Source organism: Phocoena phocoena, chromosome 1 (genome assembly GCF_963924675.1).
Source record: "Phocoena phocoena chromosome 1, mPhoPho1.1, whole genome shotgun sequence".
NCBI classification, from domain to species: Eukaryota; Metazoa; Chordata; class Mammalia; order Artiodactyla; family Phocoenidae; genus Phocoena; species Phocoena phocoena.
The window spans coordinates 131,422,296-131,436,699 of record NC_089219.1 but is presented as its reverse complement, the minus strand read 5'-3'; the positions used below and the strand labels follow the sequence as shown (position 1 = coordinate 131,436,699).

At 39.6% G+C, this 14,404-nt stretch overlaps 1 protein-coding gene across 1 annotated transcript; it reads right to left on the bottom strand.

Moving 5' to 3' along the window:
• Positions 1-1,119: 1,119 nt before the first annotated feature.
• CACYBP (calcyclin binding protein) lies at positions 1,120-11,574 on the bottom strand. Its single transcript, XM_065883495.1, has 6 exons — positions 11,451-11,574; positions 7,353-7,572; positions 5,410-5,506; positions 5,086-5,185; positions 3,417-3,514; positions 1,120-1,688 (listed from the first exon to the last, which is right to left on the bottom strand). Exons 1-6 carry the CDS (start codon positions 11,469-11,471, stop codon positions 1,532-1,534), a joined length of 693 nt encoding a protein of 230 aa, XP_065739567.1. The 5' UTR covers positions 11,472-11,574; the 3' UTR covers positions 1,120-1,531.
• Between the last annotated feature and the right edge of the window lie 2,830 nt (positions 11,575-14,404).

Sequence of the window (14,404 nt, the reverse complement as noted above, 5' to 3'; positions counted from 1 at the left end):
CAGAAAGCCCATGCACAGCAACGAAGACCCAACACAGCCAAAAAGGTTATAAACAAACCAAAAAAAAAGTCACTTACATTCCTTTTACTAACGAAGTGTTGGTTAATAATTTTGGAATTCTCTCAATGTCTCATGTTAATTGGTAATTAACATGGTAATTGTGGGGGGGGGTTTGCCATGTAAACATTACATAGTTAAAATTATCAATATTTAGCTTTGTTACATCTAGATTTTAAGTAAGTCACATAGTATAGTTTTCCCTCACTGAGGTTACAATGGAGTCTTTCAGTACTCATGTGGCTTCACTTTTACATTTAGATCTTCTGATCTGTTTGGAATGTACCCATATGGCTATTTTTAGTTATCTCAATAAGAGCCATCTCTTCCCCATAGTTATGAAATGCTATTTACTGTATTCTAAACCTTCCATACACCTTGGGTATTTTTTATTCTGTTCCATTGGTCTGTTTTATTCATGTGCCAACATCACAGCTTTAATTATAGAGGTTTTATAATGTGTTCAATATTTAGTAATAGTTATCCTACATATTGGCTGTTTTTTTATGTTAATTTTAAACCCCCACCAAACTTTACCCTAGTACTTTTACCAAATTCTCTTATTAACTCTAGTAGTTTTGGATTTCTCCTCTACGCATTTAATTTGCTTTCTCTTTTCTAATTGCAGTGGCAAATAGCTCCAATATAACAAAGTTACGGAAATCACAGGCATCTTTCTTGCTCTTACTTCTGATTTTAGGGGGAGTAATACCCTCTGAAATAAACAATTCCCCTAAAAGCCTGACTTTTCTGACATACATCTGGACATCTGCTACATGATAGGTTTTTATTCAGCACAATAGATGGATTTCATATTTTACTTTACAGTTATTGTTTTTACAAGCCATCTGATCCATGGCAAACCCACTTACTGATACTATTATAAATATGTGTATTCTCAAGTTTCGATTTAGTTCCAATTTATTCATAAATATATGTAAATCTAGAGAAAAATATTTGTGATTAGATTATTAGGGCATGCTAATTCATGGTATATACATTACTTAAGCTGTGAATAGATCAATCTCTAGAACAACCTTGAAACACAGGTATGAATTTGCATTTTATGCAAAAACTCACGTTTTATTTTTATTCTTACATTGGTGGGAGCTGATGTCAGAACTGAAAGGCAAGCAATAACTTGTTTCTACCTCTTAGCTGAACAATAATACACACAATGTGGCATTTTCATTAGGTAAGAAGACTTGTTTCTTTACATTTCACACTAGAATACATTACCCTTTTCTTGAATAAAATGACCCGGTTACTAAGGAAACCATCTTTGGAGGGAGTGTGTGTTTGTTTAATAAGCATATTTTATTTAAATAAATCCTCCAGCAGGAAATGGAGAATCATCGCCTTTACTTAGACTGTGTAAGTAGTTTTATGTCAAACTTATCTGTGCAGCTCACCAACATGTCCTCGTTGGAAACATCGATATTTCCACATCACAGTTCCCAAAAAGACTAAAGTCTCAGAATTCTGTATCTCCTTTGGCTTGCTTCTCTCTTGATTCCACCCAGGCTTTATTAATGGTTCGCTTCATATCATCATCTCCATCTTCATAAATTTTCTTTAGAACATTCATTAATCCCTCACTAGGATCTGTTTCAGTGTCGTAGGAGGGCTTTCTGTTAAAAAGAAAACATGCAATCAATAATGGAGGAATATATATAATGTACGTGAAACATATAATAGTAATAATAATATATAGAATATAGAAATATATATAAATAATCCCATTTACTAACAAATTTTATAGGTATGATTACTAAGTATGAAAAGAGACAAATTAGTATGTAGGAAGTACAAGAGTGGAGGTAAGAGGAAGACACAGTATCCAAACATACTCTGACAATCAAAACATGTACAGATTCATCTTAAACAATATATAACCACACTTAGTGCATCAAAGAATGGGCATCAAAAATGGTTAAGGGGGACTTCCCTGGTGGCTCAGTGGTTAAGAATCCACCTGCCAATGCAGGGGACATGGGTTTGAGCCCTGGTCCAGGAAGATCCCACATGCAGCTAAGCCTGGGCGCCACAACTACTGAGCCTGTGCTCTAGAGCCCACGAGCCACAACTGCTGAGCCCACATGGCCCACGAGCCACAACTACTGAGCCCACATGCCACAACTACTGAAGCCCGTGCATCCTAGAGCCCATGCTCCACAACAAGAGAAGCCACTGCAGTGAGAAGCCCACGCACTGCAACATAGAGCAGCGCCCACTCGCCGCACTAGAGAAAGCCCGGGTGCAGCAACAAAGACCCAACACAGCCAAAAATTAATTAATTTTTACAACAATGGTAAGGGGTTATCTTGGGACTATGGGATTTTAGGTTAATTTTTAGCAGGAAAAGTAAAGAAATAAGCTTTTACTTTTCTAAACTTTTAATTTTCTTAAAAGCATGTTTCCTCATATAATATGAAAAACAATTTCATTGATAAAAAACAAACATGTTATATATGGACACATACTAAAGCTCATATTTTTTAATTAGAAAAGCCTTCTCTTAAGCCTGAGATACCTGAGTTTTGGGCCTGGTGGTATAAAAGCACAGCCCTCAACGTAGTCAACACTTCTAGTTCAATCAGTGTGCAAACTGGGCTCATTAACTTTATACTTAATTTTTCACTTACCTCACTTATTAAGTGCCAGATTCTGTACTGGACCCTGGGGATACAGTAATAGTAAAACAGGTTCCTATACTCAGGTAATCCATTCTAGATTTAAAAGCAATTCCACAGGTAATGCCTAACACCTTAGCCAACCACATCCCAAATGCACACTGGCTATGGGAGGGAGGAGTGAGAGAAATGTGGATGGCTAATTGACTCAACGTAGTACATTACTACTGCAGGAAAGCAGAGGAATGTTTTACCTAGGATGGAAGTATCTTTGAATAAACATTTTTCAGAATAGCCATTATTAAGGAGGATAAAGAATATTCTCTTTTTCACTCTATACCAGTGATAGTGAAATTCTAACTATATATCAGAAACTTCTGTGGAATTAAAAAACCATATATGGGTATCTGGGCTACTATGGAACTACTGAAATGGAATCTCTCGGAATGAGCACAGCACCTATATAGCAGCACCACTGGCCCAGGGTTAAGAACCAGCACAAAAGAACCAACCACAAGTACAAAGACCTCCTTAAAAAGCAACTTGCTAGATACATGCCCTCTTCGGGTGCCCTCTAACAAGTGAAAGCAGATATAACTGGGTTAATCAGAGGACATTAGAAGGTAAATGGTCAAATTGCAGACTATACACCTCCATTATTGATGAACATCTACAACCCTAGCAGAGAATACATTATAATTCTTAAATAAATGAATGTAGACTCACTCTTTCTCTTTGCATTCTTTTTCAACCTGAGTCAGGTAGTCCCACCGTGTGTTTTCTGCTTTCTTCCTACATAAGATAAGAACTGTATCTGTCTTGATCTGGAAGAAAAGTGGAAAACAGGTACAACTTAGAACACATGGAGATAGGCATGAATATTTAGAAAATAATTATTTACTCAATTACTCGAGTTACTGTTACGTACAGGACCTGTTTTAGGTGCTAGTAATACTTTTATGAATAGGCTGGAAAATCATACACAAACTGTAATTCCTTCAAATACTAGATGCTATCAAGACAAAGAGGATGTTAATGAGTATTGGGGAAAGAACTTCACTAGGAAAGCCTCTCTGGGGTAAAATGTGAGCTGTGGCCCAAGCTCCAGGAAAGAGGGCCTTCCAGGCAGTTGACACAGGAAGAGATGATTCTGGTGTCTTTGAAAACAAGGAGGAGGAATGGCTGGATTTTGATGATTGAAGGAGAGAATAAACAGTAAGAGGGGTCAGAGACAGGCAGAAAATCATGTAAGGCAGTATCGGTTAGGGAGTTTGCAAGGTGAGCAGAAACAGCAAGAATATACAGCCCTTTCAACAATGATCCACATAACTCTAGGACTCTTGAGTAATACTTCAACATGCGATTAGTGGACAAAGAAGGGAGCAGGGAGTCACAAGTTAATCATTAAATTATATTCTAATATTACCGTTAAGCTGCTACATAACTCTATGTAAACACAGACAGCAGAATGGCACATCTGTGTACCAGGGGCATTAAACTTCATTTATTTAAATTAGGTAGGAACAGAAGGATTATCTGAATTAGTGAAAAATGAATAATGTTGCTTCAAAGACAGTTTATTTCAATTTTGTAAAACAAATTATTATTCCCATTGTACAAATGAGAAAACTGAGGTATAAAGTGATTAAGTGAGCTGCCAAAGGTCACAATTAATATGTGATAAAACTGGCATTAAAACTCAAGTCTCGGGCTTCCCTGGTGGCGCAGTGGTTGAGAATCTGCCGGCCGATGCAGGGGACACGGGTTCGAGCCCTGGTCTGGGAAGATCCCACATCCTGCGGAGCAACTAGCCCCGTGAGCCACAACTACTGAGCCTGCGCATCTGGAGCCTGTGCTCCCTCCGCAACAAGAGAGGCCGCGATAGTGAGAGGCCTGCGCACCGCGATGAGGAGTGGCCCCCGCTTGCCGCAACTAGAGAAAGCCCTCGCACAGAAACAAAGAGCCAACACAGCCATGAATAAATAAATAAAAATTAAAAAAAAAAAAACTCAAGTCTCATTCTTAACCACTTTCAGTTTATTCAACACCCTCCTGATTCTAATGCAATATTCTTATAATCTATTTTTCTAGAGCAGGAGCTGGCAAACTTTTTCTGTAAAGAGCTAGATAATTAGTATTTTAGGCTTTGTGGGCCACATGGTCTGTTGTAGCTACTTAACTCTGCCACTGAAACACAAAAGTAGCCAGACAACACATACACAAATGAGCACTGATATGTTCAAATAAAACTTTATTTACAAAACAGGCAACAGGATAAATTAATTCTAGTTCATCTTAATTCTAAACTGGCCAGGTAATTTCATGAGGTTTCACAATATTATGAAAAAAATATTATGACAATTATGACAATATTACAACAAAAAAGTAAACCTACCTTTTTTGAACTGCCTTCCACAGAGATGGGTTTCAAGAGATTGTTCACAATCATGGAGTAACTCTTCCCATTTAGATTCTTTACCAAAAGATCAAATGACCTACAACACAATAGTGAACACTTTATCTTTCTGGTTCTGTGAAAGGTGCTCTTCAGTCGTTGTGGAAATAAAGCCAGTTTTACTTTAGGATGTGCACCTGGCCATCCCAGATGATAAGACTCAACCTTTAAAGCAGATGTAAAGGATAATTTTAAATTTAAGCAGAATTTTAGAAACTGAAAAGAACCCATAATAAGGCAGTCTTCCCCATTATGAGAACTCACCTCTCTGTGAAATGCACCTGCACATTCTCAGCGGGGACTTGATGAACTCCAGTTAAGGTAATGTAGATTTTCACAAACTTATCTGACTGATCCCATCCTGGTTAACAACAACAAAAAATGGACCATGAATAAAGTCTGATCTATCTCTGGAATAGCAAATGCACACAGCTCATAATAAAACTCACTTAGATAAAAATCTAGTAATAGAAACATGAAAGAAATAAAGATATAAGAAACTTTTTAGATGGAAAAATTGAGCTTCAAAGCAGTTAAGTAATCTACCCAAAGTCAGGCATCTAGCTAGTGAAACAACCTGGATTCAAACCCAGGTTTACTGAACACAAAGCCCATGTTCTTTTTATTCCTTAGAGTAAGCAATATGATCGTTAAATACTTCCTTAATTGTAGCTCATTTCCCCTTTTCATGGATATAATTTTGTCCTATTCCTAAATATTGATAATCTCCACCAAGCTGGATGGCTAAACATCAGCTTTGTCTAATCAGTATTAGCTAATTCCATAATCATTTCTACTTCTCTAAGCAGTTCAACAAATGCAAACCTAGCTTCCTCAATTCCTTTCCCTGATAAAGCAGAATATAAATTTAGAGAGTCAAATTCATCCAAATCTGCCAATTTAATTAACCTACCAATATCTAGAAGTTACTTCATTTTTTTATTATCAAGCTGGTCTCTAACCTACATGAATTCTGCTAACAGAAAATACACAAATGTCACATAAAAAGCATATCATATAATAAAATATGTATTTATCTATTTATTGTACTATATGACTTTTTCTTACTTAGTCCTATAGAAATCTAGTGTTAATAAAAAAAAAAAAAAGATGTTCTAGAGGGTTCTGTACTTCATTTAGTTACTTCCCATCCGTTCAACCCATCCTCCACATTGATAACTATTTCTCCCTAAACACAAATCTAGGTTCCTAGTTACTATGCCAGAATCCTACCACCTTCAGACCAGTTTCCTATCGTCAACGAAGTACACAGCGTATCTCCCATAGTACTGCAGTACATCACTTAAACACAACACACACGCTGCTTTTTGCTATGACGATACCCAAAACGCATGATGCGTTTCATGTCTCTACTCATGTCCTTTGCTCATGCAATTCCCTTCTTTCTTCATACTTGACGAACTCACCTTTTAAACTCAAATGTCTCTTCTAATTCTCCCTGACTGTTCCTCCCCTCCAGCAGAATTACTTTATCAGCTATATTCTCATAATACTTTATAAATATTCAGTTAATGAAATATTAAGTACTTACTGTGTGCTAGATATTGTGAGCACAAAGGAAAATAAGACTGTCCCTGCCTTCGTGAGAGCTCATTACTCAGACTTCAAGTTGCATTGCTTCCAAAATTAAAAAAGTCTATAATCAATTTAGGGAAAATGGTATTATGACATTGTTATGGCATTAATTGTACGTCTATGTCCCAACCACACCGTGAGCAGGGATTGGGTCTTGCTCACTGTTCTGTATCCACAAGTCCAAGTACAATAAAGGCACATACTAGGTGCTCAAAAATGTTGTTTGAATATAACTGGATTCTCTTCCTCAGTTAATATCGGTGATTGTTTGGCTAACAGAAATGCAAAACAGGAAGAAAAACAAAACAAAAAGCTGTGTCCATATATACTGAATATATTTCAGAATAGGTTCCTTCTTGCTGCTACTCACCATTGTACTAATCATCTTGCTCTCTTATTAATTAATTAGCTTTTAGAATGCAGCATTTTCTTTTTAATATCTTAAAAAGCATCTTATTAAATAAGAACTAATGGGTCTTCTCTTTAAAATCACCAAAAACAAACACTCAAGACTATTAAAAAATTGATTTTGTTAGTGGGTCACTACTAAGGAATACATGGCTCAGAGGCAGAAATAACTGTATAGAGCTGTATGTAGGGGTGAGTCATACCGTAATTACTGATTTTCACTGTATATCCTGTTGTAATAGGAGCAACCACAGCGGCTGGCTTTTCGTTTTCCAGAAGTTCTGCTTTCCTCTGTGATTTCTGCTGCATCTTATTCTTGATTTCTGTCTCAATCCTGGATTTTTCAGCTGTCAGGGCATCACGTACTCTTTTTCTAGTGGCTTTTTCCAGCAGCACCTTCACCTCTTCTAGATCTTTCTGTAGCTGTGTTAAAATAAAAGATAAGTTAGCTATGATAAATAAGACAATAGTTTGATATTGTGCATATCGATCATTTCAATTTACTGCATAAGAGCTAAGAATAGGAGGTTCATTTAAATTTCCTAGGGTTGGGTAGCAACAAGGATTCTTTCCTCCAGCCTACTGAATTGTAAATAACTCAAGATTCCTTTCTTTTAAAAAGGAAAACTTAATCTTGAAGTAACAATAGGTAATCAAGCCAAATTTTTCCAGTTTGGTAGACTGTTATCTACCTTTGTTTTAAAACATTTTATTTACAAAATACGAGTGTGATTTATAAACATTTTCTGATTATAACATGAAGAAATCCAACAAAAGGGAATCGTGAATTTCCTTGTAACATCCAGTCCTAGTCAAGAGATATGAGGAATTTTTTAAATATTGAAGTAAAAGAGATGAGTGATTACATGGTAAGTGTGGTGAAATGCTACAGCAACTTGACTGAAGTAATACTCTACTTTCCGTCAGTGATGCGTCCTCACTGATCTTCCTACCCCTAGTAATACACATAAGAAAGTTAAAATTTTTAAGACAAAAGATAAAAAAATAAAGACATATTTCTTCTTCTAAGAAGTCAGACAACTTCTTAATTCTAAAGCTCCTGATTAATTTTACTTGTCAAAAGTCTGGGACTTGGTTGCACAGTAGAGGATGAAAACCTGGACAAACAATCCAACATGCAATGCACTCCTGGATCACTGAAAAAGCCACCTGTTTTTTTCTTCTCACGCCAATACACTGCCTACCCAAGTCTATTTCTATTACTTTCTAGAGACAGACTCAACATTGTGTTAATTTAAGAGTTAAAGACACTGTTAGAAAATTAATGGGCTTAAAAACTTTTTCCCAGTTACCCTCTGACTTACTGCAAATGCATGAGATCTTTATAAACAAGGGATTCATTTCTCTTAAAATGACTTTACATTCTGGCTTGATACTAGCTAGCAATCTGACAGGAAGGCTTTGACATTATAGCCTGAGATCATGTAAGGCTCAATATAAAAATCTTTAAATGCTTGGTAACTTAGTATAATATCCAAAGTACAGCTCAAAAGTCTTTAGATTTCTTGAGTCTTAGAAAATGCAAACCAGAAAAACAAATGCTTTTCTTTTATCCCAAGTCTTTTATCTCATTTAACTCAGATGCCCTTGTTTCACCTATCTGTAACTGCTAACTTGGTATAAAAAGTCCAACTGTGCCCAGTCTCCTGCCCAAATTCTATCCCCACCTCCCAAAACTCATATTACTAAGAAAAAAAATTGCAAACTCATCTTTAAAGCATAGAACCAAGATGCTTTTAGTGCAAAGCAATCTTTTTTGTTATAATAGCTTTCAAAATTCACATTCATTCTAATAACAAGATGAAAAAAAATTAAAATGTTAAATGAGTATATTGTTTCCAGAGTAAGGATTTAGTTTAAAAAAAAAAAAAGTAAACGTATAGAGTCTAAACAAAAGGTTTTACTTCTTGACTGGAATAGGAATCCTTTTTCTAGGAGACTCAGAAGAGAACTCTGAGAATTAAGCAAGAGATCCCCAGGCCCTCTTTACAGCCAGTTTGGCTCTACAGTACTACAAAAATAAGATATCCACTGTAAGTCTGAAGCAATTTACAGCAGGCCTGTTTAAGGTAATTCCTCAGTTCTTCTCTGTTATTTGCAGATCTGAAACCAGTAAAATTGATCCCTTTGGTGCTTTTCCTGTACACGTATTTAAGATGCCTTAGATACAGCATTTCTTACCTAATTTATCTAGGCATTCACTTGTTTTCCTTATGCAAAATCACACCTCCCTTTTATCCCTATCCATAAACACATTAAAGCTTTCTCTTCTAATCTATTTCCAAATTCTTCACTAGGAAGCAATAAAACCAAAGTGCCTCAAAATAGGCAAAGACCTTGTACAGACATTTCTCCAAAGACAGACAAATGGCCCTCAAGCGCATGAAAAGATGCTCAACGTCATCAGGCATTAAGGAAATGCACATTAAATCCACAATGATACACCACTTCACATCCACTAGGATGACGAACAACAACAAACTCCAGCAAATAACAAGTGTTGACGAGGATGTGCAGAAATCGGAAGCTTCATACACTGCTTGTGGGAATGTAAAGATGCACTTTGGAAAGGAGTTTAGCAGTTTCTCTAAGTTAGTTACCATATGACCCTGCAATTCCACTCCTAGATATATACGCAGAGATTTGAAAACGTATATCCACATAAAAAGCTGTACACAATTATTCATAGCAACACTGTTCATAATAGCCAAAAAGTGGAAATCATCCAAATGTCTATCAATTTATGAATAAACAAAATGTGGTATATCCATAAAAAAGATTCTGCCATAAAAAGAAATACATGTTTCACCATGGATAAACTTGAAAACATTATGCTAAGTAAAAGAAGCCAAAAAGTAAAAGGCCACACATTGTAAATCTCCATTTGTATGAAATGCTCAGAATAGGCAAATCCATAGAGACATAAAGTAGACTGGTGGCTGCTGAGTGGGAAGGAGTAATGGGAAGTGACTGCTTAATGGCCACTTAATGGGTTTCTTTTGGGGTTGATGAAAATACTCTCAAATTATAGTGGTGATAATTGCAAAAACATGTGAATATACTAAAAAGCATTGCACCGTACACTTTAAAATGGTTAAAAACTGAATTTCATCTCAAACAAAAAAAAAGTGTCCCTAAATGTATACACCGCAATTAGAAAGCCCCTTACTTTAAAGAGGATTAATACTGAACACGCCAAATGTAGGACTGTAAAGTCACTTCAGAGATTCTTTCCTCAGGGCACATGGTACCACAAGGCCAATCTTTAACACCTAACAAACCTGTGGCAAGTTATCCAGAATAACACACATAGTTTTTCTTCATTTAAAGCAAATTCTCAGACTTAAAAAGTCAAATGTGAGATTTCCCACTCTTGTTCATATTAAGCAAAAAGATTTCCAGAGAACAAATCTAGTCAATGGATACCCAACACTTTACTGTGAATAACAGTACTGTCATCTTAAGTCGAAAATAGAGCAATCCAAGTTTATTATTCCCATGCTGTAACTGTGCAAACTAAGTCTCCAAAAAAGTTAAGCTGTCTCTGTTTAAAGAGCTTAAGCTTTAAAGAGAAAAAGCTATTTCCCACCACTAGTTACAACTAACTTTACAATTTATTTTTAAAAACGCCTATAGCAGACTGTTTTGTCAAGCACTGTTTTGAACATTTAGAACTATTACTTGGTCTTTACAACCCTATGAAAAGGATACTGTGACCCAGAGGAGCACCATAACTTGCGCAAAGTCTGTGTAGAGAAAAGATGACTAAGAGAATTTAAGTGCCGGGACCGAAGACTTCTCACCTTCCAACTGCCCTCTACCATGGAACGACACTCAGTTTTTGTAATCAGCTTTAATTTAACGACGCTTCACGTCCTCAGGCCAGTGTAACGCGGGCGGAAAGGGCCTGAGGATAACGTGAAGGTGACCAGCCCTCAGGCCCACCATCGGACCTACCTGCCGCCGGGAACCACGACACACACCCCCGCTCACCTACACCGCCGACCAAGGCTGAGCTGGGGGCATCGACCGTCAACTTTTCGGGGAAAGCGAAGGCCCCGAGGCCCGCAGTGGCCGGGTCGGCAACGGGGCGCCTGCAGCTGGGCGGGTGGGAGGCCAAGGGGAAGCGCGGGAACCCGAGTACGCAGGAAGGCGGTCCGACAGGCAGGTGTCGCGTGCGGCCGCTAGGCAGCTCCGCACGGGAAACGGCGGTGGGGCGGGAGACGGAGCGGAAAGCTCCAGGAAGGGCGAGCGAGGAAGATGAAGGCCGGACCCCTTACCTCCTCCACAGTTGAAGCCATGCTCGGGCTGCGTGAGGGAAGGCTCCAGCTGCAGCGGCGCAGGGGCGAGAACAGGAAACGCCGCACTGACCGCGCTCAACCCCCGAGCGCAGACAGCACCGGCACCTTTCACAGTCGCCGCGGCCTGAGGGCACACCCGACCCTGCGAGAGATCTCGGCCCGCCTCCCGCACGCGGCGCCTCTAGAACCTTCGCGAGTCCTTCGAGGCCGCCCCCCGGGCCCAAGCACCGCCTGCAGGGCTCGGCCCCGCCCCGCCTCGCCGGGCCCGGCCCTGCCCCGCCCACCTCGCCTCTTAGCAAAGCTCAACTCTCGCGATTAAACCGGAAGTTCGAGAAGAGAAACGCCTCTACCTCCACGCCGGGGCAACTGTACGTAATATACTTTGACCCCGTAGGTCCCGGCTGCGCAGTCGCAGCTCAGAACCGCTGCTTTCCCGTACCATAACCCAACCCCGGAAATCACGCACTGATCTTCGGGGTTCCAAGCCGGAAGTTGACTAGAGAGTCGGCTGTTTCCGTGCTCTCTAGGACCCAGTGCCATCGAGGCGGCCATCTTGTGTAAGGTTAACCTGTGAAGTGCGAGAAAAGGACAAAAAGGGGGAGAAAAGGAAGCGTGTTTATGCTAAGACGGGACAGAATGAGAACGTTAAGTGTGCTGGGTCCTGAAGGGAACAGTTTTATTTTCAGTGACTGCTGGCGCTCTGGAGACGTCATGATTTCGCCTGTACGACGTGGTGACGTCATCATGGATTGCGGGAGGAGGTGGGGTTGCGTTGGCTATGTGACGGGACCCAGTAGCCCCGCGGGGAAGTAAGCGTGCTAATATAGCGGGTACCTCCATGTGTCACCGCATTTCGGGTCCCGGTTTCCCCTCCTAGACTGTTGAAGGCCTTCCCTAGCACCTTCACCGACCATTCTGCGAGTCTCTAGTTGTCACCCAGGTTTGGATTCGGTTTAAGTGAGTCTATTCGCCAAAGAAAATGTGGGCTGAGCTTTCCTGGGGCTGCCTTCTGCTCCTGTTCTGGCTCCCGCAATGCCGCTATGTAAGGCCCTTGAGACCCTCCGTTTTCAGACTGTTTTAGCCTCTGGCAGACTGAAAATGTCTGCAGCCCCGTTGAGAGCATAAACAGTAACCCCGGAGAAGTCAAATAGCCCACACTCAGCTTAATATATCGCCCGAGGTAGCGATTAGAATCAGCACGTCAGAGGAGGAAAAAAGGACTAGAAAAAGGCAGGCTGACCGTTATGATAGTAAAGAATCTGAAGTACCGCACAAAAACAAATTACAGCTACGTACAACGTGCATGAATCTCAAACGTGACGTTAAGGGGAAAGAAGCCAGACAGAGAAGTTCTTCTCTAAAACTGCGAGACATTCAAAATCGGGTTAGTCTTTCCTTAAGTGGGGAGGACAATGACAGAAAGGAGCCACAAGGGGACTTTTGAGGTTCAAGTAACGTTCTGTTTTCTTTCTTTGGATGCTGGTTACAGATGTGTTCACTTTGTAGAAATTTCATTGAGCTGTAATTTGTGTAGTTTCTTTTGTATGTTATAGTTAACTAAAAGTTAACTAAAAGTAGGCCCAGGAGGGAATTTTCCAGAGATGATAGAAGTGTTACACTGATACATGCAATTGTCAGAATTCACAGAACGGGTACTTTCTGGTGGTCCAGTGATAAAGAATCTGCCTTCCAATGCAGGGGATGCAGGTTTGATCCCTGGTTGAGGAACTAAGATCCCACATGCTGTGGGGCAACTGAGCCCGCAGGCCTCAGCTAGAGCCCGGTGCTGCAAACTACAGAGGCCACACCACAACTAGAGAGAGAAAGTCCATCGGCATGCCACAGCTAGAGAGAAACCCTCACACCACAACGAAGAGCCTGCGCTGCAATGAAATATCCCACGTGCCACAACTAAGACCAGAAAAAGAAAATAAAAAAGATTAAAAAAAGAGGCCAAGAAAATATTTTTTTAATGTATGCTGTCTGTAAATTTAAAAAAAAGAATTCATAGAATGAACTCCTAAGATCTGTGCATTTTGTTTAGTTATACCTCAAGTTTTTAAAAAAGTGTCTAGGGAGTTCCCTGGTGGTCCAGTAGTTAGGACTCCCTGCGCTTTCACTGCCAAGGCCAGGGTTCAATCGCTGGTCAGGGAACTAAGATCCCACAAGCAGCACAGCACAGCCAAAATAATAATAATAAAATACTCCACTTAAAAAAAGAGTGCCTAACTGGAAGCCTGGAATTATTTAGGCACTTAATTAAATAGGAACAGATATCCTAGTCCACTGCGTGAGAACTTGACCTAATGCAGTGATTTTTAAATTTGCTTGATTATGCACCTCGGGCAACTTATCCGCCAGATATCCTAAAGCCACAGGTTTTAAGTACCACCTGTTACCAGTGACTCCCAAATCTGTACCTTCAGTTCCACCATATCTCTGAGCTCCAGACTCTGCCTTTGCTTCGATGTCTGATAAGACATCAAATTCAGCTTGTCTGAAAAACAAAACAACCAAAAAAACCTCCTGATTTCTCATCCTCGCACACCAAATCAGTTCCTCCAGTTATTCTCCCGCTCTGTGAATGGCCACCTCATTCTCTTAATTGCTCAGGCCAAGCATACCTGAGCTCTCAAGTCATACCTGAGCCTTCAATTTCAGGTCCTACATCCCATTCTCTGGCAAGTCTTGCTGGTTTTATCTTCAAATATATAATGAGAATAAAATGACTTCTCTCACCTAATCTGTGACAAAGGAGGCAAGAATATACAATGGAGAAAAGACAGCCTCTTCAATAAGTGGTGCTGGGAAAACTGGAAAGCTACATGTAAAAGAATGAAATTAGAACACTCCCTAACACCATACACAAAAACTCCAAATGTATTAGAGACCTAAATGTAAGGCCAGACACTATAAAACTCTTAGAGGAAAAC